The 27390-nt window shown below is 47.8% G+C and overlaps 1 protein-coding gene across 2 annotated transcripts in view; it reads left to right on the forward strand.

Annotated features, from left to right (window-relative positions):
* rims2b (regulating synaptic membrane exocytosis 2b) overlaps window positions 1–27390 on the forward strand; it is a 104499-nt gene that overhangs the window by 65827 nt on the left and 11282 nt on the right. The window contains exons 22-34 of one of the 2 annotated variants that reach the window (XM_077008358.1): window positions 2698–2742; window positions 2955–3011; window positions 3643–3822; window positions 5353–5462; window positions 5648–5680; window positions 8244–8552; window positions 12220–14142; window positions 14427–14471; window positions 15045–15083; window positions 16437–16466; window positions 17625–17647; window positions 18518–18648; window positions 24369–24583. In XM_077008358.1, the coding sequence (XP_076864473.1) occupies window positions 2698–2742; window positions 2955–3011; window positions 3643–3822; window positions 5353–5462; window positions 5648–5680; window positions 8244–8552; window positions 12220–14142; window positions 14427–14471; window positions 15045–15083; window positions 16437–16466; window positions 17625–17647; window positions 18518–18648; window positions 24369–24583 (3140 nt within the window). The remainder of the gene's footprint in view (window positions 1–2697; window positions 2743–2954; window positions 3012–3642; window positions 3823–5352; window positions 5463–5647; window positions 5681–8243; window positions 8553–12219; window positions 14143–14426; window positions 14472–15044; window positions 15084–16436; window positions 16467–17624; window positions 17648–18517; window positions 18649–24368; window positions 24584–27390) is intronic. The other variant, XM_077008359.1, reaches the window with a different exon arrangement.

Genomic DNA, 27390 nt, shown 5'->3' on the forward strand with positions numbered 1-27390 from the left:
ATAAACAAACTTCAGGTTCCAGCTGTGTGAAATAAAACGCTCTACAGTTTTTCCAAGTTGGTTCTGTTCACCCTTCGTTTACGTTCAGTCTACTCTGGAACTCTGATTTTTGTGCAGGTCAACTCGTTAGGTCAACTCAGGAGTTCAGTGTCGAGTTTTTACATTCGTTAAACCCACTTTCTGAAACACCACCCAGTTTCTTAACAGTAACCAATCAAGTTTCTATCAGATGTGTTATGGAACAACGCCAGGGCCAGTATCTAATGCTTCCTCTTTCCTGTAGGTTGACCTTGCTTTAAAGTTAAATGGTTTTATGAATCTGTGGTGGATTCATTATGCCAGGACTTTATGGCAGACATGGCCTTATACACCTGACCCACCTGCCTACCTGACCTTCCTTAAACACCTGACCCGCACCCCTACCTGACCTGCCTTATACACCTGACCCACCTGCCTACCTGACCTTCCTTAAACACCTGACCCGCACCCCTACCTGACCTGCCTTATACACCTGACCCGCACCCCTACCTGACCTGCCTTATACACCCGACCCACCTGCCTACCTGACCTGCCTTTATCCCTTCACCATCCCACCTTAAAGGAGACGGTCGGCTAATAAAGAGCTTACTGATGCACTCTTACATAAACATCATTTCTCTGCACACATCCACAGTGTATTGTAATCCCAGGAGAACAATTGGCATCTCTGGCGCATGTGTGTGCCACCTGCATTTAAGTGCTTCCTGTACAGTCTGAGTCTCTTGACAGTAACAGTGCAGCGTGGAGCGAATGCCATGGTATCCGCTTGCTTGCGTTTGCAGCTGACATTAATGTGGAGATGCTTCACTTCTCTCCTGCCTGCACGGCCCGAGCTCCCTGAACTTCTGTTCATCCCGGGAGAGCCGTAAAACTGCAGCAGGCATCACAAAGCCGTTGGTGCCGTGCTGGACAAAGTGCTTCAGCGACTGCAACCCAACTCCTCCCCCGCTCTTGACGGGAGCACCCGTTTTGGGGTTTGTATGTAGAGATGCACGGTTGGAGGAGGGGCTGGTCTTGAGGTCATCCTCCTGCCCCGCCCCTGCCCTGCTCCACCCCCCCTGGTGGGTGTGTTCTCGTGGAGCTGACCATGGCATGGCGTGTGTTTGTAACCCCCCGCAGCGGTGCAGTCACGTACCCCATCTATCGGCAGGACGCGTTGAAGCTCCTGCGCTCGGCTAAGATGGCACGCGACTCCTCGCAGGAAGCCTGTGGTGGCCCGGACAGGTAGCCTACACCGAGCCCTTCGCCTTTCCACCCGCGACCGAAGCAGAATAGTCGGTAGCGCCCAAAGCCGAGGTTCCGTCAATTTGCTTTAGGGATATTTTTAATGAGGGGGGGAAAAGTCACAATGGTGTCTTGACACTCACTTCCTTTAATGCGTAAAAGTAAAGGTAAGAAAAGGATTCCGTTAAATTAAGATAGCTGAAGCTCAGATGTCAGTGGACTTTTTTCCCCCTATGTGGATTTATATCATATTCAGATGATCCAACAAACCATGATGTGTCAAATGTGTAACTAGCAGTTAGTCAATAGTCTTTGTGCCAGTACTAGATGTCCACAAGGACATCTAGTTACCGGAAAACGTTTTGGGACTTTCGAGTTTGTATATTCCCCGCGGGGTTGTCTGGATGGCTGTTTGCTCCTGTTGCTTATTAGTTGGTAGAAAGTTCCACTCGACCTTTGTGGATACTTGGATAGTCCCTGATATCTCCCTGATAGGCTGTTAGCAAGCTGGCTGTGTGTTTGTCATTTGACCTTAGCACCAGCGTCAGGAACATTAGTAATCGCAGAGCACCTTTTGCCTCGAATGCGTTGTCTGTAGCCGGGACTCCCCCGCCCTGTAGAGCTGTGTCTCACTGTGCTGCTCTGTGGTCAGGAGGACAAGGTGGCATGGTCAAACGTCTGCCTGCAATGGCTCCTGTGAAACTCCTGCCAGGTAAACACGGTAGAGCATTAGAGCCAAGAGGCTTGTTCAGGATGACACGGACAGCCTACCCTCAGTTAAACCCCTCCCCCCCTTTGTTCTTTTCTGCCTCCGCACAAAGACATTACACTGGCCCCAACTTTACCCCGCCTCCGTGGCCTAGTCACCTCACGAATGGCAACTGTGATCATTACAGGTAAGAGTTCTGACTGAGACGGCTATTATGTGTTAATGAAGACTCGTAAGGCATCACAAAGGCCTTTAAATTGTGTTTTTTGTCCCCTGACGTCCACCTTGCAGGTACTACAGCAAAGAACACTGATGTATTCTATTAGTATTTTATTATAAAGTACTATATACAGGAAACGGTATATTAATTGTAACAACCAAGAATAACCCTGGACCCCAGAGCACTGAGGGACAGAGGTTTCCTGAATCATTTATCCATTACCAGGAACAGGTGGTTAATGAATAAGTTATTGGTTACTATAAACCGATGCTTAATGAATCAGTTATCAGTTACTAAGAACGGTCGCTTATCTCCGTTCCCTCGGGGATGGTTGCCAGGTCCTATTGCAGGCGTCTAAAGGTTCACGAGGTCCTAATGAAGGCTCAAGAGGGGGCTGGTGTTGTGTTCTGCTCCTCTTGGGCACATTCAGACGCATTCACACATGTAAACTCTCTCTCCTTCCCTTTACCTGCGATGTTAACCCTGCCATTGGTCTGTTCGGCAGGACGTGCCCAAGGATAGAAATCGAGCCTCCTTCTGAATCGGACAGGTACTATTTAATCACCGGATTACAGAAAATAAAATGCAGTGCAGTTGAAATTAAGCGTAACCTTTATTACCTGTTATTTTTTTAAGAAGTTGAAGTGTTGCCTCTACTTGGGTATCATTTAAAGACATTTGGATAAACACAAGCACCTGCGGTCTCTCCGCTGCAGCCTCTGAGAGACTGTTGATGTTAGCGTTTCTTATCTTTCGTCATAGAGAGGACTCTAAACCAGCATCTCCCATTAGTCACGAGCCCTCTATGCTGCATCAGAGGTAATGTCCTGGTACCTGGAGCTCACCTGGTGGGGCAGGAGAAGGCAGAAACTGGGCTTCACTGGGATTCACCTGCAGGGAGCACATGAACCCTCTTACTAATAAACGTCACCTCGGATAACGGCTCTGCCAAATGCTGTAAATGAGAAACTAGTATAGCGACTGTGTCGAGCAGTGTAGAGGAATGTAGCACACTAAAATAAGCAGACATTTACCTTTAGAAACGGAATGCGTTTACATGTACCTTTATTTTCTTCCCCATCACTTTTTCCCCCTCACAGTGATGTCTACAGGTGATGGGCTTTGTTTGGACATCCAATCATTTAACCTCCTTTATTTTAAAGCTGAAATTCACGATTTGTTCCTCCTGTGTGTTTCCTCTTGAAACCAAACAGCCATATGTATTCTAACCAGGTGCCAACCACCTTTGTCACACGTAAAGAGGGTAACGCGGGGCGGCACACGGAGTCGCCACGCACGGCACTTTCTTCCACGTGTAGCTCGGGTGTGTGGCTATTCTGGGGGAATTCTGGGCGTTATTTTCTCAGGGGCTAGCGTTCGCTTTCACCTGCTGTCTCCTGTAGCTCCATGTGGATGTGAGCAGCGCCGCTGTCTGACTAACGCTCCGCAGGTATAGCCGCACCGTGGCGAACAGGCATTACAGGTCCAGGTCTGCTGACCAGAGGTCCATGATGGAGAGACCCGTCTACACCCGCTCGCGCTCAACCGAGCGCCCCGAATCGGCCTACATGAGGTCCATGCCATCCTTACCCTCCAGGAGATCTGCCCCTCCCTCTCCTGCTTTAACGAGGTGATCCTGACCAATCATAGCAACTAAACCCAAAGCCATGCCCCCTGCCCCTTCACTCTGAATGCCCCTCCTCTCACATTTTAATAGATTTAATTTTTTTATCCGTTTCAACAATGCTGCTTTTGATTTGTGTTCATTTGTAGAGTAGAAATGTGGTGATGGTAGCTGTTACTAACGTCTTTGTTATTATTTATTTTTTGTTTCAGTTAAATGCACACTATTTATATTCTTTTGGGATATAATGGTGTGAATATGGCATCCTGTGTTCATTTCTGGTGTTTTGTTTTTGCTTTGATTTGAATTTACTAACATTATGGTTTGTGGTTTGACAGCATCCCTGTTTTAGTTGCCGGCCAATCGGATGTGCTCTGGTGGCTGACGGCCTCAGGGGCTTCTTGCCCCATCCTGGCCAATCACAGCTTCTCGCTCTCCCCACAGCTCATGCAGCCATCCTCAAGCCCCGCCCCACGTTTTGATACTGCCGCTGTTGCTGACTTCATAATACCTTTTGAGATGTGTGTGAACGGCAGGTCAAACAAACCCTAGGCATTACAGGGCAGGGGTTCTTGATCCAGTCCAGGCACCCCTGTTCCAGTCCAGGTTTGATTTGGTTCTTCACACCTTAACAGGTACTGGAAGGCTGCAGAGCCTCTGGACCTGATCATGGTGTTTAGAGAGCCACATCAAGTAAATCCATGGCCTGGCTTAGGGTCTCTGAGGACTGAATCAAAGACCACTGATACAGAGAGACGGTTGTTGGTTTTACAGTTAAATGTAGTGCTACAGACGACTCTCCTTGTGCTGTTCATATCCGTGTGATAGCCATGTAGCTGCTTTCATTTCTCTGCGCATCCGTTCATTATGAATCACTGGATGCTAAAGAGACCCAAAACTCAGAAGGTGCTATGAAGATCATTTATTGTTTGGTTAATGTGCATTTTTTTAGCTTGTAGCTTCGGTTTGGCAACTAAAATGCACATGACTGTGCCATATTTACCACTGATGCTGCATGCACTGATATGGTCAAATATGTGAGTTAGATGTAATGTCACATGTGTGAAAGGTTTTGGTGTCTTTATGTGATGCCCTCCAAATGTGTTTGAGGTTTGTTTTGGTCTCGTGGACACATTCAATTTTACTGTGGTTTTTAAAACTTGTATGGTCTTGCTAAACCTACAATATACAGTAATCAATAAAACCATGCCAACATCGACTGTATGTAGCTAGCGATTCTACAATTTATGTAATTCATAACATTTTTTCCAATATTGGTTCCAGTGTAATGAAATAGAATCAAAGTTTTTCTGCTCTATGTGAATTTATTGGGTGTTGCATTATGTCCTAAACACATTAATAAGTGTGGTTTATGTTTGCTTTATCCAGTGAGTCTCCCTCCATATCCTGAGTCTGCTATGCGTGGGTGGTTACTTGAACTGTAAACTCTCTCCCAGACACAACTGCTCTGGTCTTGCTAATACCCCCCTCCCCCGTCGGTCCCCCCCACCATGCTCCTTCTCTTTTGTCCTGCAGGGCAAACCCTCACGCTGGATCAGTCCACACCAGCCCTGCGAGTACCCCCGCCTGCAGCCGCATGGGCAGACAGCTCCCCCACATCCCCCCCATGGGGCCCGTGGACAGAAGTGAGTAGCCAAGTCTGCTGTAGCTCTGTGAGTGTGAGTGAAGTCCAGCGCGTAGATGTTTCTGAGAACGTGTGCAGATCAGAGTCGCGCTCGGGCTCACTGCGTGTTTAAAGCGGAGCTCCGTTCGCTGTGTGGGTGCAGTTCTCCGTAAAGCCAGGCTCCTTGTTCTTCACCGCTCTTTCTAGATGGCGTGGAGGCAGTAGCCATACCTTTAGAAGGTGTGTAAGCATTAGTGTGTGTGTGTGTGTGTGTGTGTGTGTGTGTGTGTGTGTGTGTGTGTGTGTGTGTGTGTGTGTGTGTGTGTGTGTGTGTGTGTGTACCCCTGCACTTCATGCACATCTCTATGTGCTGTAAAGAAATTGATTAGGCCTAGTTTAGGGTGTGTGTGTGTGTGTGTGTGTGTGTGTGTGTGTGGTTTCCTTGCTCCTGCTCACTGTGGAAGCCCGTTTTTTCCTCGCCATGGCGGACCACCATGTTTTCCCCATCTCTCCCCTGTGTTAGTGCCCTGTTCCGCTTCTCTTCTGCTGTTCTGTGCGTTTACGTGACCTCCCCCCTCTGAGTCACTGCAATGCCAGTGTCTAGACTTAAGTGTTCAGCCACTGGCTGAATGCAATAGCAGGCTGAATTGGAGCATGTATAGAATTTCTGGCAGATTTTACACCTCAAAAGATGGACATGATGTGGCAGACGAGAGAGAGTGATGGTTCTGGGTGGGTCACGGACTCCTGCGACTGGTTCCGTGTCCCTCGTCTGTCACTGTTCCTCTCACACACCATTGCGTGTTGGCGATTAAACTCATTCACACTGTTTGAGTCTATAAAAGGGGACCAGTCACGTCAAACAGCTTACAGGTCTTGTGACCGACTGTCCGGTCTACTAACAAGTGTTGAGGAAAAAATATTTTATAATCTCAAGTGTTTTATTTCAAGTACGTCAATTTATGAACTACGTTTCCCAGACCTCCTTGAGTCAGTGCAGTATGCAGAACTACCAGTGCAGTAGACACGTCCTCCAAAATTACTTAGATAAAGCTATCAAAACAAATCAGTACTTTAAGTACTCCAGCACTTTGTCATTCTGCTACTGAAAAACGGTCAAATCAACCCGTTCTGCTTTCCTGGACTCTCACTTAGTATGTAGTGTGTGAAGTGACTTGCACTAATTTGTTAATAAGCAAACTGTCAGCGTGTTGAGCCAGCTCCTTATTTCTGCGTTAACTGGCTTGCAGTAATGTTAGCATGCTAATAGTCCCCAATTGTTGACCTGTTAAAAATACTCGGGCTGCATTAGTGTCGTAACAAACGCACAAGTGTGCTGGATACAGCTCGTTAATCGGCACACAAAAAAAGTCTCTGCTCAGAGAAAATATGTGTGCAGCAGTAGTTGTCAGTCTCTTTGGTAAACGAGTGGAAAGTGTGTGGTGTGTTTTTAGAGACCTGGTTCGGAGGTCTTCTGCCTGCACGTGCACTGACGCAACGTTGCTGTCGACTGTTCCTTTAGTCAACCTTGGAGTGGAGCTGATATCGGGCAGTTCAGGATTAGGCTTTGATGTATTAGTCCAGTGGTTCCCAAACTTTTTCTGCCGTGCCCCCCTTTAGTAGATGAGAATATTTTTGCGCCCCCCCCCCCCTAGGGATGCACCGATTCACGTTTTTCACTTCCGATACCCATTCATATCTATCTGAGGCTTGGTATCGGCCGATACTGATCCGATACCGATCTGATAAAACAGTGCTGAATCGACTTAAAACATTTTTTTTTTAAACACAGACATACTGAATTACAAGTTTATTGAAAACTCTGCACCAGTATAGCACACTTAAACACACATAAAAACATGTAAAAAAAAGCACAACTTGCATTTGTTCAGTCAGGGCAATTATGAATATAACATTGAATGTAAAATATCAAAGAACCTGAAACAGACAAAAACAATAAGTTCACAACTTTGGTCAAACATGAAAAAAATAAACTGCAAGAAACCTTTGAAATGGTTCAAGAATTCTAAATATCATTTTAAATAAATAAGGAGATGAAATAAGAGAAACAGCAATACCTATGCGGCTAGTTTGCTAGCGTTGACATCACGCAGAGCACAAAGCATGTAACGGCCAGAAATATGTGTACTGTCTCTTTAAGGGAGCGAGTTGAGCGCGCGTATGGAATATTGTTATTTAGCTTTCTGCCGTAGAAAACCACTGCTCTTTATTTTATCTTTATTTTATTTCTGTAAGTAACGCATTCAATGAGCTTTGGACAACTCACCAGTTCATGTATGAACAGTCAAGTAATGATGGAGCCCAGGTTTATTTTGGTCAACCAGCACATAAACGGACTAAGTGGAATAGCACCAGCGCGAGTACGAGTGAGTGATTCACCTCTTCTCTGTGTGCTTCGTGTTTCACTCGCCTGTTAACTGTCCAAGTTTTCTGTCCGTGTCGGAGTGTAACTCCGAAAAGCGTTACAAGCATAGAATTAGACTGAATAGATCTGTTTTAATGGATCGGTCACATTGTCACTGATACCCGATATAGAATTTTTTCAGATATTAATATCGGAATCGGTGCATCCCTAATATTGACACATGTGCACGTTTTACTTTCAAGCTCCGCGCCCCCCCTGCAATAGCTCCGCGCCCCACCTAGGGGGCGCGCCCCCCACTTTGGGAACCACTGTATTAGTCCATCTTATGAGTGAATGATTTTTCAGGGAATTGCTGCTTAATTGTGTAGATCTAATTTGACAGTGATGTGTGTCCTTTTGATTGGCATAACTCCTCAGCCAGTGAAGCTGTAGCAAGACCCGTGGCTCCGCCTATGGCTCCGCCCATGGCTCTGCCTGCAGCTCTGCCCCCACCTCCACCCACAGCTCCACCCCTGGCTCCATCCCTGCTTCCGCCCATGGCTCTGCCCCCACCTCCACCCACAGCTCCACCCATGGCTCTGCCCCCACCTCCACCCACGGCTCCGCCCATGGCAACGCCTGTGGCTCTGCCCCCACCTCCACCCACGGCTCCGCCCCTGCCTCCGCCCACGGCTCCGCCCGCTGAGCCTCCCACCACCCTTCCCCCACTTCCACTCACAGAAACTGGTAATTATTCCAAATGTGTAGGACCGTCCGTAGCTTGTGTTTGTGATCCTTTCACCATAGTTTGCTGCTGAGCTTGTAGTGACACTCTCACCCTTTACGCTGTTGAGCTGGGTGGGAGTGGGTTTTCTGCACACCTAACAGTGTTTTATTTAGTTAAGCGATGTACACAGTAATGGCTAGAATGTGGATTAGCAAGGCCAAATTAAGGCAGCGACTGCCTAAATGAGAAATGCCATTGTTTTTCTCTCAGAAAGAAATAACTAAAACTGACAGGTGGCTCGACAGGTGACTGAGCTAGTCAAAAGGAAAAAGCTGGCTTGTCGGGACCAAAACATGATCAAAATCTTAAGACCAGCTACAAAATTGGAAGAATTTGCATTTTGCACCACTGGATCATAATAAGGTTGTAAGTAGAGCTTCATTCAATGCTAAAAGAAGAAATGGGACCAAGAGACAAAAGATTTTGAGCAGCCAATTTCTTGTAGACTGCATTTACACTCAAACATGTGTTTTTCACCTGATCAAAAGTTTAAGACCACAGCCTTTAAAAGCCAAACTCTGCCAAAAATTTTGAATCCATGTCATTTTTTGTCAAGTATTCATACTGTCAAGACCTCCTGATGGCAAAAGCTAAAAAACTCACTGACTTTGAGCGTGGTAGGATTGTTGAACTGCATAAGCAAGGCCTCTCACAATGTGCCATTGCTGCTAAGGTTGGACTCAGTAAAACTGTAATTTAGCTTTTTTTTTTAAGATCTTGAGGGATATGGAACCAAAAAGTCAAGTGGTAGACCCAAAAAAATTTCACCAGCGCTGAGCCGCAGGATCCGACTAGCTGTGCGTAAAGACATGGGATGATCCTCGACACAGATTAACACCATTACTGGTGCTGACTGCAGCCCAATAACCATCAGACGGCATCTGCGAGAGATGGGCTTCAGAAACAACAAAGGCCACGTCTCATTCAACGCCACAAAACTGCCCGTTTAGACTGAAAGGACACTGAAAGGTGGAAGAAAGTTTTATTCTCTGATGAGAAAAAAATTAACCTTGGTGGTCCTGATGGCTTCCAACGATACTGGCATGACGAGGAGATCCCACCTGAGATGATTTGGCGAGCTTTTTCCTTCAATGGAACAATGAAGCTTCAGGTTGTACAGGGGCGTCAAACAGCAGCTGGCTATATGGAGATGTTGACGCAGGCATCCCTCATGACTGAGGGCCCTCGTCTGTGTGGTAATGACTGGGTTTTTCAGCAGGACAATGCTGCCATTCACAATGCCCACCTGACAATTTTTTTTTCTAGGAGAATAAAGTCACTCTTTTGGATCATCCTGCATGTTCCCCTGATCTAAATTCGATTGAGAACATTTGGGGATGAATGGCAAGGGAAGTTTACAAAAATGGACAGCAGTTCCAGACAGTGGATGCCCTTCGTGAAGCCATCTTCAACACCTGGAACAATGTTCCCTGTAGCCTCCTGGAAACACTGGAATCAAGCATGCCTAAACGGTTGTTTGAAGTGATCAACAATAATGGAGGAGCTACTCATTACTGAGTCTTTTTTGACACTTTGATTTTTGAGTTTTGAGGGGCCCTTTGGGTTTTTTTGAGGTCTTAAACTTTTGATCAGCTGCTGAACAGCCTGTTTCAGCTCTATTGTTGTTTTCAATAAGTTGGCTCCTCAAATTCTTTTGTCTCTTGGTCCAATTTCTTCTTTTAGCATTTAATGAAGCTTACAACCTTTTTAAGATCCAGCGGTGCAAAATGCATATTCTTCCAATTTTTTAGCTGGTCTTAAGATTTTGATCAGGAGAGTGTGTGTGTGTGTGTGTATGTATGTGTATATATATATATATATATATATATATATATATATATATATATATATATATATATACTTATAATATATGTGTGTGTGTATGTATATGTGTGTGTGTATGTATATGTATATAATACACACAGTTGTGAATGTTATATGTGTATATATACACATACAGTGTGTGTGCGCATATATATATACACACACAGTACTCACATGTATGTGTATACATATGTAGGAGTGTGTGTATGTTTGTATGTATATATATATTAGGGGTGAGACACGATTAAAAAAATTAATCGAATTAATCGGAAGCTTTGTAATTAATCGAAATTAATCGCATTTCAGTATTTAACATGAGAAATATTAATTTAAGTTTGAATGATGAATGAATCAATGAACATAAGCATAAACTTCAATATCTTGTTTATTTTTCCACCAGTCTACTACACAGACCAATATATGAGTGCAGAAAACCGTTCAGAACACTGGAAATTATGACCAAAAATGTTGTTTAATTTTGGGAGTTTTGCTCAGGATAGTGGAAGAATTGAAGTAAATCAGAAGATGTTTTTTAATACCATTTTAGATGGTATATTTTTCTTTAATTTCCCAGGCCTCTGCCTGGGAATCTTCATCATAGATTCATCATCTATAATATGAGCTGTCACACCAAGATGATTCTTGTTGCTAACAGAGGTCCAGTGATCCCCAGTCAGAGCCACATTTGTGGCACTCTTCACAATAACCTGTTTTACTTCCCTTTCCTCATCATACAGCTGCTGGATTTTCTTCGACATTGTCTTTCTGGAGTGAGTTTCCCAAAACGTTCTTAGCGCCAAGTACTAAACTCACCCCGAACGGTAGTTCGTAACTTGCATCAGTTGACGCAATGTGCAGCGCTTCTTGTAAGCCTTTATCTTTGACCACAGAGAGCGAACAACACTGCAAATAATATGACGCATCATGTATAAACGCGTGTGGAGTCGCGCGCTACAGACACTCGCGAAAGTTTAATCCAGTCTTGATTAAGTTTAATCAGACTTAATGGTCCAATTAAGGTAATTTAAAAACCAGGACATTTCCTCACTTAAAAAAAAAACCCAGGACGCCCGGGACAGGATGTGAAATACGGACATGTCCCAGGAAATACGGATGTTTGGTCACCCTATCGTACTAGAAATACATTTAGCAGCCAAGTTATCATTACTGACCTGCGCGTTGGCCCCAACATGTTTTGCGTTGAGGTGGTAACGAAGGGTGGAAGTGCTCCTGTGATGCGCGAACTCCTTCCTACTTGAAGTGCAAATAACACTATTTGTGTTTGTACTTCCATCTGGAAGTTTCTTATATTTAAATTTCCCATCCATCAGCGTAGCCTCTTCAGTCATCTCCATCATGATCATCTTATTGTGCATCCATATAATCTGTATGTCTGGAACTCGTGCACTGAGAATCATTCCATGGTGCAAAAGTGTCTCATGCGTTAAATGCGTTAATTTTTTTAGTGCGTTAATTTTCCTGTAATTAATTAATCGAAATTAACGTGTTAAAGTCCCACCACTAATATATATATTATAATATGATACACATTTTTATTAGATTAGGGTCGTCATGTCAACATATTAGGTCACTTTTATAGAATAAGTAGCAGTAAATCATGATTCTCTGGTAATGCTCCATTCCATCAACCCTTATGTCTCACCATGACATTTTGTGTCCATTTTTTCATTTGCATGTATACATGTGTTTTTGTGTATTCATTGATTGTCTGACTTCTGTGTGTTTGCGTTCTGTTCTTCCTGTCCCACACAACTCCACCTACCACCATCATTGTCATCAAAGCTACAGCAATGGCGAAGCCTCCTGCCCCAGAACCTCCCCCTCAGCCAGCTGCTGCCCCTTCCTTTGCCCCTTCCTTTGCCCCTGCCCCTTCCTTTGCCCCTTCAATCACCCCTGCCCCTTCCTTTGCCCCTTCAATCGCCCCTGCCCCTTCCTTTGCCCCATCAATTGCCCCTGCCCCTTCCTTTGCCCCATCAATCGCCCCTGCCCCTTCCTTTGCCCCATCAATCGCCCCTGCCCCTTCCTTTGCCCCATCAATCGCCCCTGCCCCTGCCCCTTCCTTTGCCCCTGCCCCTTCCTTTGCTCCTGCCACTTCCTTTGCCCCTGCCACTTCCTTTGCCCCTGCCACTTCCTTTGCCCCTTCAATCGCCCCTGCCCCTTCCTTTGCCCCTTCAATCGCCCCTGCCCCTTCCTTTGCCCCTGCCCCTTCCTTTGCCCCTGCCCCTTCCTTTGCCCCTGCCCCTTCCTTTGCCCCTTCAATCGCCCCTGCCACTTCCTTTGCCCCTGCCACTTCCTTTGCCCCTGCCCCTTCCTTTGCCCCTTCCCTTGCTCCTGTCACTTCCTTTGCCCCTTCCCTCGCCCCTTCCCTCGCCCCTGCCACTACTTTTGCCCCTGACCCTTCAATTGCGCCTGCTCCTGTTTCTACAATTGCCCCTGACTCTTCAATTGCGCCTGCTCCTGTTTCTACAATAGCCCCTGACCCTTCAATTGCGCCTGCTCCTGTTTCTACAATAGCCCCTGACCCTTCAATTGCGCCTGCTCCTGTTTCTACAATTGCCCCTGACCCTTCAATTGCGCCTGCTCCTGTTTCTACAATTGCCCCTGACCCTTCAATTGCGCCTGCTCCTGTTTCTACAATTGCCCCTGACCCTTCAATCGCGCCTGCTCCTGTTTCTACAATTGCCCCTGACCCTTCAATCGCTCCTGTTCCTTCAATTGCCTCTTCCCTCGCCCCTGCCCCTTCTTTTGACCCTCCTCCTGCCCCCTCTTTTGTTCCTCCTCCTTTTGACCCTCCTCCTGCCCCCTCTTTTGCTCCTCCTCCTTTTGACCCTCCTCCTGCCCCCTCTTTTGCTCCTCCTCCTTTTGACCCTCCTCCTGCCCCCTCTTTTGCTCCTCCTCCTTTTGACCCTCCTCCTGCCCCCTCTTTTGCTCCTCCTCCTTTTGACCCTCCTCCTGCCCCCTCTTTTGCTTCTCCTCCTCCTTTTGACCCTCCTCCTGCCCCCTCTTTTGCTTCTCCTCCTCCTTTTGACCCTCCTCTGGTCCCTCCTCCTTTTGACCCTCCTCTGGTCCCTCCTCCTTGCGACCCTCCTCTGGTCCCTCCTCCTTTTGACCCTCCTCTGGTCCCTCCTCCTTTTGACCCTCCTCTGGTCCCTCCTCCTTTTGACCCTCCTCTGGTCCCTCCTCCTTGCGACCCTCCTCTGGTCCCTCCTCCTTGCGACCCTCCTCTGGTCCCTCCTCCTTGCGACCCTCCTCTGGTCCCTCCTCCTTGCGACCCTCCTCCGGTCCCTCCTCCTTGCGATCCCCCTCCTGCCCCTCCTCCTTGCGATCCCCCTCTTGCCCCTCCTCCATGCGATCCCTCTCCTGCTAATTTTTTTGCTCCTCCTTCTTTTGATCCTCCTACTATTCCTTCCTTTGCTCCTTCCACTTCTTTTGATCCTCCACCTACCCCTCCTTTTGAGCCTCCTCCTGCCCCACCTTTCGAGCCTCCTCCTGCCCCACCTTTTGAGCCTCCTCCTGCCCCACCTTTTGAGCCTCCTCCTGCCCCACCTTTCGAGCCTCCTCCTGCCCCACCTTTCGAGCCTCCTCCTGCCCCTCCGTTTGAGCCTCCTCCTGCCCCTCCGTTTGAGCCTGCCCCTTCCTTCACTGCCCCTGAACCACCCCCTCCCACTGCCCCAGCACAAGCCCTGCCGCCCCCCACGCTGCCAGGTGTGTCAGTCCACGCTGAACTGAAGAGGCCTCTGTAACGTATATGGACATATGATTAAAATTGTGAAGCCACTAACAGTTAACGTCCCTTAGCATCCATTTAAAACTGACTTGTAAAATTCAGACCTAACCATACTGTCATTGTTCAGTGAGTTTTTCCTCATCAAGTGTGTGCGCGTGTGTATGCACGCCTATGTGGTGGTGTGTTTGTCCTTTTATGGTCCTGTGATGCTGCATTTCTTCCATAACGATGCTATCTGTGTGCGTGTCGTCACCATAAGTAGACGAGGAAAGGGTTTTGGCGCCACCTCCTGTCAACGGGAAGAAAGGCAAGTGCACTCTGTGTGATGCAGCACCCTGATGCTCTGGGTAATTAGCTTTGTGTGTTTGGGGGTGGGGCAATAGATTTGACAAAAAGCAAATGACTAGTTAACAAACTGTGTAGCATTAATGGACAACTTTTTAATTCTTAATGATAGTTGTGTTCCAGTGTATAGTGTAATTGTGGCAGTAGGCTGTATGATTTACATACAAGTATAATCATATTCAGTTCAGATTTCATAGGAACTGCATGGTCTTTAAAACGGTCGCAAACTGTATACCTCTGCTAACCAGCAGAGGGTGTGATTGTAATGAATGAAACTTTCTTTACGTTCATCAGTGTAGGCTGGAATTGCCTTTGCAAAATGAAAAAAAAAAAACAATACATTGTATTTGTGTGGTGGTGATCAAAACAGTCCAACTCTTGAGATACCACCAGCAGTGGTGTTGGAATGAATGCTGTGACGGTTTCTAAACTGACCATGTTCAGCCCACACTGGTCTGCTGATCAGAGCCCTGCTCCAAACACTGGACGGGCATGTCACCTGACCCACATGTTTCTTTTTGTGCCATCACATCAGAGGTGACATGGGAAGACCAGCAGCAGAGCAGAGCCATGGGTATGCAGTGCATCATGGGACTTGTAGTCCCACTTCTTAGACCGCAAGCCCATTTTATGTAGTCCCGTCCCAGTTTGTCTCTAGGAAACACTCTGGGCTTCAGTGTCTGTGAGGTGATCTCTTGGTGTGGGTGTGTCTCTGTCTCTCTGTGTGTGTGTGTGTGTGTGTGTGTGTGTGTGTGTGTGTGTGTGTGCCTGATCTTCTTACGGTGGCTGTAGTCATGTAGAGTCTCGGTAGTCCTACACATTAGTCAGACCCCTCAGCAAAGCTGAAACGTTCACATTATCGGCACCAGTGATGAGGATATTTGACCTGTCCTTATGTGGAGTATAACAATACTGCATACATTTTATATCTGTGCAAAATGTTACATTATGCATATTAGGACTATACTATATTTTTAGGGTTGATGTTTAATGACTAGCTAATGTTGCATCTCAAGAAACCAACACTTTCAGTTTGATGAAGGTTCTTGGTTGTGACTCGTAGCCACTGTAGTGATTGCCACTGGTGAGTGGGGCTGTAATTAGCTCCATTTCCAATAGTGTGTGTGCTTCAGTCATGAACTGAGTTACAAGCAAACCTGATTGTTTTTTTTTTCTGTTGCTATGACAACTCTGTGAACAAGGTCTCAATCAGCCTCTGTTACTGGAGGATGAAGCTTTGAATTTAATGGCCTGTTAGTAATAACACTAACACTGTAAGGCTTTATCTAACTCTGATTTAAACCAGTTTGTGTTGGTGTTTGCAACACCCAAACCAAATTCAAGTGTGTTCCCTCTTTTTAGGAAAAATATTTCCCAAAGCAGCAAACAAAATGGATAGTGACCTCAAGAAATCTCAATTTTCCAGTTAAATGATGGAGTATATTTTACGAATTATGCAATAAACCGGCCCATCTGTGATGGAGGGGTGGGGGCAGTGGGCAGTTTAAAGGGGCAAATAGGAGAAAAGCCTCAGTACAACATCACAGAAAAGCACATTAGTGGGACACGCCAGAGGGGGGCGCTAGAGTGCTGGTGGCGTGGTTCTTCTTGCTCACGGCTGATAAACCCTCGTGCTTCTGCTAGAAGAGCTCATTTGAACATGGTTACACGTCTGTTTTGTTGCTGCTGTGCTGTTTCTGTCCGGCATCTCTGTTTCAGAGCATGTGGCTTAAACAGTGCACTGAACATGCATGCGTGTGTGTGTGTGTGTGTGTGTGTGTGTGTGTGTGTGTGTGTGTGTGTGGTATGTATACATGAAGGTATGCACGTGTCTCACCACTAATTTTCATTGATTTTCTGTTTTAAATGTGTGTTTTGTGTTTTCCACCCATCTGTTCATCTTCCTCCCCAACTCACACTGTGGCAGTAGAGCCAGTCACACAAAATGGAACTGCAGGTAGCGTATTGACTCGGCCCTCGTGTCACACACCATAACACACTGCTCACTGCTGCTCCTGAAAACGTTTGTGTTCGCACGCCCGTCTCCGTTTTACAACATTCATCCATATTATGACACACATTCCAGAGGAACTCTGGTCTACAGGCTTATATACGTCTGCCTTTGCTAGAGTACCCACTGGAGACAGAACCGTCATGGCAGTCACCTGTGTGTTTAGGACGGATGCTTGACGCGTGTCCATCCACAACTGCGTGTCTGATTGCGACTGTTCAAATATTGCAAATGCGGTTGAAGTTGTGACGGTGGAAGGTCTGCTGAAACGCAGACACGCCTGCTGAGCACAACTGTGCAGTGTTCATATTCTGAACGGAGCCAGGTGAACCCATGCGGTTGATTCTTCTGATTTTAGCGCCACTCTCATCGTGCCATAAGCACTGTTGTTCATCTTCACGTAAGATGATTCTGGACCTGTGCAGCACGGACACGGAGGAACTGAAGCCTTTACATGTATTTGTTCTAAATGGTGATTTTGCCCGTTTGCAGCCTGTTAGTTTAGAGGTACTGAGGCGATCAAAAGGGATGAGGGGTCGCAGAGTTCAGAGCTGTCTGTTCTCGGCACACCGCAGTTTAGTTTCTATGGTAATATATACAAAAGTTAAGTGCCTTATAAAACTTGTGGATGGTGTTGTCAAGCGCATATACAGGATATTCCTCTTGGAGACAACCTGGCTCTCATTCAGGCTGTTTAGCCATGGTACTGCTTATCCGACAGGGGTGTGTGTGTGTGTGTGTGTGTGTGTGTGTGTGTGTGTGTGTGAGGGAGGGAGAGAGATGTTTGGAAGATTGAGCCACCGTTGGTCTGATTCCAACCTTTGCTGCTGTTCCTGGGTCAGTGGGACAAGAGAAGGTACCGCTGGGTTTCTATAGAAACGTGCATCATCTCTGAGCATGTTGGATCAGGCTTATTGTGGTGATCGTGTGTTCGAAGAATCGTGTCTCGGTGGAATGGATCCAGTCTTCGTGTGTGTGTGTGTGTTCTGATCTCAGCAAGCCTGCTGTGATAGTTACTCTGCTGCATGCCATGTACTCTACGGGGTAGGTTGCAGTGCCATGTGCCAAGATTAATCTCATCACTGTGTCTGTCTCTTCCTACAGGTTCTCTGATGGATCCATCCAGGGTATGTACACGTACACACACACACACACACACACACACACACACACACACACACACACACACACACAGTCAGTCAGTCAGTCAGTCAGTCAGTCAGTCAGTCAGTCAGTCAGTCCCAGTAAAGGGGACAGAGTGAGTGTGACTAGTGCTTTGTGTTTGGGATGGTAGCATATGACGCACATGGCACGGTTTCAGCACTGCGAGTTCCTATCTGTTTGAGGGCGTCCACACGCGTCCAGGTCTCTGCCCTGTCTCAGCAGGACAGGGGAATAGTTCAGGTAGTTAGGGTACAGGAAGAAGCTCGGGGGTGTTTTCCCAGAGCCTGATGTGGTGCAGCGCAAGCACCGGTGACCGTCATGAGAAAGGGGTAATCACCCCCTCCACACGGTGCCATATAGGATACCCACAACACCACTCTACAGGATTCTGCTGTGTGGGGCCTCTGTTTGGGGGGCGTGTGTGCTCCAAGGGGCTACACGATGAAGCCATGTCATGGGGTTATGTAAAGTATCAGTAGCTTCTGCCCCAGACCCTTCCTGATATATACATCAACAAAGATGAATGTGCTGTGAGCTGCCCTCTGTGCTTTGAGGTTACGTAACACACGTAGATCTGCATGATATCTACTCTCATCTACCCCCCCCCCCCCCCCCCTATCCTTTGTTAATTGATCAAAATGCCAGCTGAGGTTTTGCTGATCTTTTGGGGTTGAACGAGTGCCCTGCTCTTCGTTCATTCTGCAGAAAAACACTCGTGCTTGAAACGTAGCCGAGTGCCTGGCGTCCACCCGCACGTAAAACCCTGCACTACTGTCTGCATCCGCCTGCTTTGGGTGATGGTGTGATGGCTGTGATTTTGTTCTCATCCGCAGCGAGAGACTGAAGGCCAGCCCCTGAAGTCCTCCGACAGTGAAGTGAGCGACCTGTCCAGCGTGTCTCGCCCAAGCAGTGCCAGCTATGTGTCGGCCCAGTCCGACAGGGCACGCTCCGTCCGCAAGATCAGGTGGGTGCGGCTCGACCCCCGGGTTAAATGCAAAGGCCTGTAAAGTTGAGCCCCCCCCCAGATTGGAGAGCTTTATGCCGTTAGGCCGGATTTGGCCTTACCACCTGCTGCGATCGAGAGTCTTTGTTTCACACGGCCCGTACACACCTGCAATGAGTTTTTTAACTGATTTTGTTGTCCTGTGTTGATTGGTCCGTCACAGGGTGCATGGTCAATACCGCCGAGTCTTTGCTCTGGTCTGTGTGGTTGTCCCTGGACTGGAGGGTGGGGGGGGGGGGGGGGGGGGGGGGGGGGGGGGGGGGGGGGGGGGGGGTTATACATAGTTGTGTGTATGCATATGTTCCGTTTTGTTATGCATTATTATGCATGAATGTGTGTGTCTGCGTGTGTGTGTGTGTGTGTGCGTGTGTGCGCCTGCCTGCGCAGCCGTTCTGAGGCTGTGGAGACACAGTCCCAGGGGGAGGAGGGGGGTAGTGGTCCAGAGCTCAGGTCCAACAGCGAGACTAGTAGAGGGGGGAGGGGCAGGAGACGAAGCATGTGAGATTCTTCTCAAAAACAACACGGTGGAGGAAGAGTTCATAGACAGAGCAGCGTGTGTAGCTGATGACAGGTAAAGACTTCTACAACCCCACCCCCGCCCCTTGCCCCGCCCCTTGCTCCGCCCCTCCACCCTGCTCCTCCAGAGCTGAACATGGAGATTTCTGATGCCCTTACATATGAAATCACTGCATGTCTACTTGACCCCTTTTCTTCTTTAGCATTCTTTTTTATCTTTATGAAACGCAGGCCAGCTGGGAAGCATGCTGTGGCGAATTGTTCCATTTTGTTTTGTGTATGTAGATGTGTGTGTGTGTTGCGGGTTGGCTGCATGTTTTTGGGGGGGTTTGGCCGCGTCTTCAGCACTTTGGCTGTGAGCCGTATGTTCAGCTCTGTGTGTAGCTTCTGTCTGGACTTTTGGTCACTGCTGTTCCTCATCTACCTCTGCTCTTCGTTCGTTTCACTCTGCCTGTCTGTCTGCTCCCTGCGCAAAGGTGGTGGGCCATAGAAGCGGCTGGCCGCGTTCTGCGCAGGGAGACGGTGAGCTCCAGCCATCCCTCCGTCTGGCCCTGTGGGCGTGGCCCTGGCTGACAGGACGGCAGACAACCGGTGTTGACGTCTGACTTCGTGTATGTGGAGATTACGTCTGTCGTCTGGGCCTGGTAGCTCGTGCTCTAGAAGCGTCCCGCAGTCGTCCCGCATACCTCCGACCATCAGCCGAGACGCGCATGGTGCTGAAATGTCGCTCCAGTGCACAATATAAAAGTGTGAAAAGTTTGGTTTGTCCTCGAGTCGTTGCTTACTCCTAAATGTCATTTAAATGTTTAATGGTGCAGATTACAGCCATGGATTCATGTTTTATACATGTGGAGTACCGGTTAAAAGGTTTTATCAGCATTTCACAGATGATCTTGAAGGAGGTGGAACAGCGGGGGACTGAACGCGGGGGACTGAACGCGGGGGACGGATGTGCTCTTGTCCTCTCTGCCCTGGAGGCAATAATGTAACCGCAACAGTTGTAAAAGCCAGTTATGTGTTAATCCCTCATAATTATTGTTTATTTGGAGCATATACCAGTAGCTCATACTTCAGAGAACATATAAAAACACATACCATTTATGTCAGGTTTTTAGTGTTTTTGGTGTTCAGATCTGGCCTTCAAATCTGGTCCTGGTTTATTAAATGGATTAATTGTACTAAGTTGGCTACTTTGTTGTCCCACCTGACTGCTGGACAGGAGACACCATAGCCCTTCACTTTGAGCTCCATTACAGGTTATGAACATGCAGGAATGTTTGAGGGAGGTCTAAAGCCAGAAGACCTGTAAATCAGATGCTTTCTGAGGCTTCGTCTTCATTGATGGGAACACAGCACATGAGAAATGGATGGAGTGGATGAATGTTCTTCAAGAACATTTTGGATCTGATTTAGAAAAGTGCTGTTTTCATGGATGAGGGTGATTCCGAAATGTGATCCATGTGCATTACCCACTGTCTCCATGGTGGTGCGTGGCCCTCGGGGGACCCTCTGAGGGGAATCCAGGAGGCCCTCGAGGGCCCCAGAAACAGAGAAAACTACATTGGCCCTCCAGAACACAGCACTATCCATGCTTGCTACTTTTGAGAGCTGGAATAAAGTAGTTTAAATGTAATTTAATTTGGTGATAAACACAGTGGAGGGTGCCCTGACAACCAGCATTGCTGCATTTATCATCTGTGGTGTTTCATGAGATTAAACCTATACTTCTTTCTTCTTTGGTCCTTAGCTGGCGATCATGCTCTGGGCGATTCCGCAACCAATACGCTGCTGTAGGTGCTGATGGTTCCTGAACTTTCTTCACGACACTCCTCCATTCCTTTCGGTTCATTGCTGCAGCCTTTGCTTGGGTTGGATTCAGGCGTTGGTTCTGTAGATCCATTTCTATATGCTTCATCCAGCTTTTCTTTGGTGCAGAGCTTTGAGTTTTCTAGTGGTCAGGTCGGTCTCTCCAAAGCAGTTTGTGTGGTAGCCGGGACTCGCTCATCCTACACACGTCCAAACCACCGGATGCGTCGTTGTTGGATCGTTTCTTCAATGGTCGGTTGCTCCAGACAACTTAATCGAATAATCTTGTTGGTAAGATGGTCCCGGAGGGAGATTTTGTGACTTTTTCTGAGGCATCGCATTTGGAAAGCCTCAAGCTTGTTCGTGTCAGTCTTGAGTAAAGTCCATGCTTCAGATCCATAGAGCAGGATTGGCAGAATGAGTGTACGGAAAAGGTGGATCTTTGTCGCCGTTGCAATGTTGTCTTTCTTCTAGAGACACCACCTGAGCGAGGCGAATGCTGTGGCTGCCTGCCCAATTCTGGCCTGGATGTCAGCTGAAGAGGCCACTTTCTTCTCTTGGACGAGAGATCCGAGATATTTGAAGACTACAACTTGCTCTATCTGCTCTCCGTCAAGTTGTACATGGGCAGGGGATCCATCCGTTGTCAGCACTTTCGTCTTGGACGCGTTGATCTTGAGGCCGTACGGCGCAGCAGTGCGGGCGATGTCATAAAGAAAATGGCTTCTGCGTCGTTTTTGGTGGCCACTGCACTGTTGTCAGCAAACATCAGTTCGTTTCGATGGTGGCCAACGCTGAACTGGACCCCGCTTCTTTCTTGGAAGACTTTCCGCATGATGCATCGACCACAATGTTAAAGAGGAGCGGCGAGGCGACATCTCCAGTTCTGATAAGCTCTTCCTACAGTTTCGGATTCGCACCTGGCTAGTCGAACCATCATACGCTTCTTGGAGGAGAGAGATGACTTTCGATGGGATGTGCTCAGCCTCCAGAGTTCTCCATAGTGCTGGCCAATGTATGCAGTCGAATGCTGACTTGAAGTCAATGAAGCAGAAGACTGTTCGTTGGCCACATCATGTTCTTTCTTCAATTAGTTGGCGGAGGGAGAAGATTTGATCAATACATCCTCGGCCAGGCCTGAACCCTGCTTGTTCCTCTCGACTCATTTGTTCTCGGTGCTTCTGGAGCCGTGACTGGATGAACTAAGATCGACAGTAGGCTGATGCCGCGATGGTTCTTACATTCCTGGCTGTCGTCCTTCTTGTGAATTGGGATGATGGTCGCCTTCTTCCACTGAGATGGTATGTCCTCTGAATGCCAGATCTTTGTGATGAGGAGGTGCAGGCGACGTGATTGGACTTCTCAGCCGGCCTTGATGGCTTCCGCAGTAACTTTGTCGATTCCTGGCACCTTTCCGTGGTTCTTCCGCTGAGTCGTTTCAGGGTTCGATAAAGAGTTTTGGTATTCATGCTTCACAGCTGCTTCTTCAAGCTCTTGCCACCTGGTTCCAGTAAGCGTCTCGTTCTTCCTTCAGCTTTCGGTGAACCTCACGGTTAAGCTGCCGATACTGGTCGCGGTCAAGCTGCTTTGCTTGTTTCCGTTTCGCAACCAGGTCCAAGCAGTCAGCCGATATCCAAGGCTGAGTGTGGTGAGTGACTGGCGGGCAGAGAGGTTTAATACACTCCATAATGGTGGTGGAGATGTGTTGCTCCTCTTCATTCACATCGTCTGACACCGTCAGAGTCTCAAAATGGTTTGCAAGGCTAATTTGAAACTCCTCCCTGACAACTGGGTTAGATAGCTTCTTCCAATTTAGTTTAGGCAGTGTTCTGGACTTCGGTTTGGCATGCTACAATGTTGAGGTGGATCTTCGCACGGACAAGATGATCAGATTCGCAGTCTGGTCCTCTCATAGCTCTTGACATCCCGTAGTGATGATCGAAATCTAGCGCTGATCAGGGTCTCCTTGCCTGATGGGTTTCGCCAGGTCAGTTGGTGCCTGGGTGGGTGCTGGAACAGGGTGTTGCCAATGACCAGGTTGTTGGCTGAAGCGAACGGGAGCAGGCGGAGGCCGTTGTCGTTGGTGGTACCATGCCCAAAGGCCCCTATTATTGATTCCCATCCAGATCTTTCTAAGACAACATGGGCGTTGAAATTGCCAGCCAGAATGATCGGGTCCATTTGGGGGATCAGATCCAATGCTTCTTGGAGTTGGCTGTAGAAGTCATCTTTGGCTGATTCTGAGCCGACTTCTGTCAGTGCATAAACGGAAAGGATGCGAGATGTGACTGTTCCGTTCAATGTAATAATTGCCAGCCAGTTGAAGATGGGCTGGAACACGATGACACTCTGACTGGCATGAGAATCTAACAAATCCGATGCCAGCCTCATGTTTGGCACCGCCAGAATAAAGTAAACTAATTTGGTCGTTGGACGATGAATTTTGATTTGGCCAGAGCCAGTGAGTCGTAGTTCAGATATGGCTGCGATTGATTTCCCAGTTGTAAAGTTCTTTTTGACTGACTTGGTAACCAGTTCGGACGTTCCAAGTGGCGATTTTGGTTCCAGTTTTTGGCGTGATAAATTTGGTCGGATTTTGGCCCATAGTTACCTTCCCACCAGCATCCTGGGACTGTAAAGCTGGCGCATCGGCTGCCCCGGATGCGGTATTAGAAGTCGTCGATAAATTTCCTTCACTTTCCATCGGTTTCGTTGCTAATTAGACATAGTTCACAGCTACAAACCATCTCCTTTTTCAGCCGGGCTTGGGACCGTCCTTATTGGAGTTCCAATAGTACTCCAATACTCCGGAAACCTATACTGCTGATGAATCGTACAGATGATTGAGCAATGGTACCAATTAATTCAGCTGTGACTGCGTTAATGACAATTATACTAAAGGAAAAAGTCAAACCTTTGGCTAAGTACTAAGATCCTGAAGAGAGTGGGGGGGGGGGATTGGGGGGGGGGCGACGACAGCATTTTCATTTGTCTTCTGAGACCAAATGGTCAAAACCCTGTGATTGACATGATCCTGCAGGCTTTGTTTATATTGCTGGAGCCTGAAGTGATGAAGGTCTAGACAGGCAGGTAGACTCTGGGCTGTAGATGGATGGCTTGGCGCTCCCCGCATCTGCAGGAGTGCACTGGTCTACTTACCGTGTGCTACAGTCAGGTGGCACTTCCTTGACGAACCTTGACCTTTGACCTTGTTCCTTCCTGATTCTGTCGCATATCTGTTATCTGTCCTGTCCTTCTGCTCATCCTACTCTTTCTGTCTTTCTTTTTCTCTTCCACCCCCATCCCGCTCCCCACTTCGTGTGTGTTTGTGTTCATGCCTTCATCTATGTTGCTGATAGTGAGTTTACATCCAAAACGAAAAACAGCGCTCCGTCAGATGCACCCAACTCCAGCATCACCAAGAGCTCGAGTGTGGGCGGAGACATGTGCACACTGGGCCGGACCGAGGAAGAGGAGGAGGAGAAGAGCAGACGCTCCAGCTTCGGAGCCAAGATGGCCACCATGGTGAACATGGGGAAGAAAAGCCAAAGCACCTCCCAGCTGGGTCCCGAAGGTAAGAGCATGCGGTGGACTGCATTTTCAGTGGTGGCGATGGTGGTTTTGTGATGGTGTATAAATCTATTGCTAGTATAGAAGACCGTACGTGCTCAGTAGTGGGTCATGGTAGAGTTGACTTTGTTTACAAACAAGTTGTTGGTGGTGTCTTGTGTTGTTGGTATTGGGGGTAATGGTGGTGGTAGGTTTATTGTTGTGTAAATACCCTCTACAGCTGATGCAGTTTCACCGTGCCTTATTTTGCCTATGATGTTCTTTTTACTAACCAACACGTACAGCTGGGTTGCACGATAAAGGTTGTTTACAGACTCCCAAAGGGCCTAGTGATGTCAGCAAAGCACTATAATGGGATATTACTTAACCACGTCGAGTTCAGCTGGTCTTTATGGTGGGCTTGTGTGTGTGTGTGTGTGTGTGTGTGTGTGTGTGTGTGTGTGTGTGTGTGGGGGGGGGGGGGTTGCATGTGGTTTGCACATGGTATATGAACTGGAAGCTGGTGCAGGTGACTTCTGCTCCAGTTCTGGATTTGTGGTCCAAGGCAGGTGTACTCACTCAGAACACATTTTTTCCCTGGGAAAAATAACTAACCTCTTCATTTGACCAATTTGCATTAACTTTAATCACAGATATGCTTGTGTGAAACAGGGGTTTTTCCATGTTAAGAGTTACATTTAGATATTTTATCTGTTTTTGCTCACAGTGAATGTGTGGAATGGAGGAAACTCCTATAGTACTTTAGAACATTATGCCCTAACTAGACCACTGTCCCAGAGAACACAAGGAAATCACAAAGGAGAGGAGAGAAGCTATCTGTGTGTGTTTCCAGAGTTGGCGATTAGGCTACATATATGTGTCTACATATCGTTGATGTGAAGTTCTTCTTGGAGAGACTTCTCTCTGCAGGCCCTCTCCTGAAGAGGCAGGTGGGAGGTCATTCCTCCATCTGAGTGCCTGTCCAGGGAAGAGTTGAGGCATGTCTTCTGTCTCTTGAGCGGTGGTGGCTCAAGACGAGCTGTACGTGAGGTGCAGGCGAGACCAGCGCTTTCAGGTTGGATGGGACAGGTCCATTTTTGGCTTTGTAGGCAAGCGTCAGGGATTTCAATCTGAAGCTGGTGACGGTAGGCGGGTGGTGCTGGGATGGTGGCGGTGGAGTGATGGGTGAACTTGGAGTCGTGCAGGTGCACAGTAGAGTGCTCAGCGTGGGTCTAGCGGTGTGTACAGTGATTTCGCTAAGAGTGAGCTGCAGTAGTGCTGTTTTGAGATGCTGAAAGACTGGACAAGCAAATGAGTGGCTTCTGTGGAACGGAATGGTCAAACGCTCGTCCACGCCTGATCCATGTTGGTTTCACAGGCTCAGGACTTCCAGGAATTCTGAAGGGACGTGGCTCTACCTTTGATGCGTGGACATGGCACCAGGAATCTTTAAAAGCTGTCCAGCTTTTGGCCTACCATGCCGAAATCCGACTATGTTGGTACATCACTCCATTAACACTGCTTCTCTTTTAGTTCAGTGAGGTCCTCTCCCCAGCTGTTTGGAAGACCTGCTTGGCCTGCGAGGAGATGTCAGGGAGGTGTCCGATTTCAGACGGGACAGAATTTCACCATGGGTCCCTTGCAAGCACTTTACACATTTTGCCTGTTTTTCTGCTCCCTTGTCTTCATGGCGGTGTGAAGTGGGTTGCCGGTGGTTCCTGCTGTTGCCTTTAGCTGACAGAAGCAGTAGTGCATTGACATGTTTTGGTGCTGACCCACAAATGAGCACGTTGACTTTTTGTCCGGAGAAGAACCAGATCAGATTAGCGCAAAGTCAGGTGTGTAGGCAGTTGCGTGTCTGTGTTTCACTGAGCTCTCACACACTCCCTAGCAGTATCAGGATGACGTCTGACGTGATTGGCTGTCTGAGCCCTTTTGGAGTAGCTTTGGGAGGAGTCACCACGTCACGGTGATGACTGCATTGTTTTCTTCTGTTTCTAATGTAACAGAGACTGCAATCCTGGCCAACGCACTGGTTCAATTACAGTCTTGATCAGAAATGTATGCTAAGATGCTATTTTGTGTCATGACTACGGTGTACACGATCACATTCACTTCTACAAATGCTCCACGCAGTAGGGGGAGAATCTCTTCAGCAGCGTCTAAGACTTAACAAAATGTTCGAATATGAGCGGTGGTTACTGGACTGCGTGATTGAAGACTTTTTTACAAAAGATTTTTTTCCCCATTTTTGCCATTACATGGCGCTCATGGACAAGGATTGCCTTGCGTGCCCCAAATCCCCCCCCCCCGCCGTCTTCGGGAAATGGATGTCTGTACCAGGCCCCTGCACAGGCAGGAGATGGAGACCCCGGCGCTGCGGACGTGCTCAGAACCACGGCCTCGCTGCCAAGGGCCTCCTGAGCCTGGACAAATAAGTGTGCCACGCTGAGGGATCATTAGCGCGTCATTAGGAATGCTGCGTGCAGAGCAACCCGCTCTGTTAAACCCAGACGAACTGTGCTGCAGACGAACGGCCGGAGAGTTTAAAACGGGCTGCGGGTTTGCGAGGCGGCAGGGCGGGGGGTTGATGGGTGAAGCGTGGGCATTACAGTGTTTCTCGGCTCTTAATGGCAGACTCCAACTTGCTGGTCACTCGTCTTGCAGGGTGAGCAACCTGATTTCTGGACAGTGCTAAGTGATTGTCCTGACTGTGTGAGCGTGCGCAATGGAGTTGGCCTTAACGCAGCATGCAGTGTATACCTGAGGCTGGTTATGAAGCTGCATCCCGGCATCATTTAAGAACGACTGTAATCCAGTGTATAGATAAAG

This window comes from Brachyhypopomus gauderio, chromosome 6 (assembly GCF_052324685.1).
Source record: "Brachyhypopomus gauderio isolate BG-103 chromosome 6, BGAUD_0.2, whole genome shotgun sequence".
Lineage (NCBI taxonomy): Eukaryota > Metazoa > Chordata > Actinopteri > Gymnotiformes > Hypopomidae > Brachyhypopomus > Brachyhypopomus gauderio.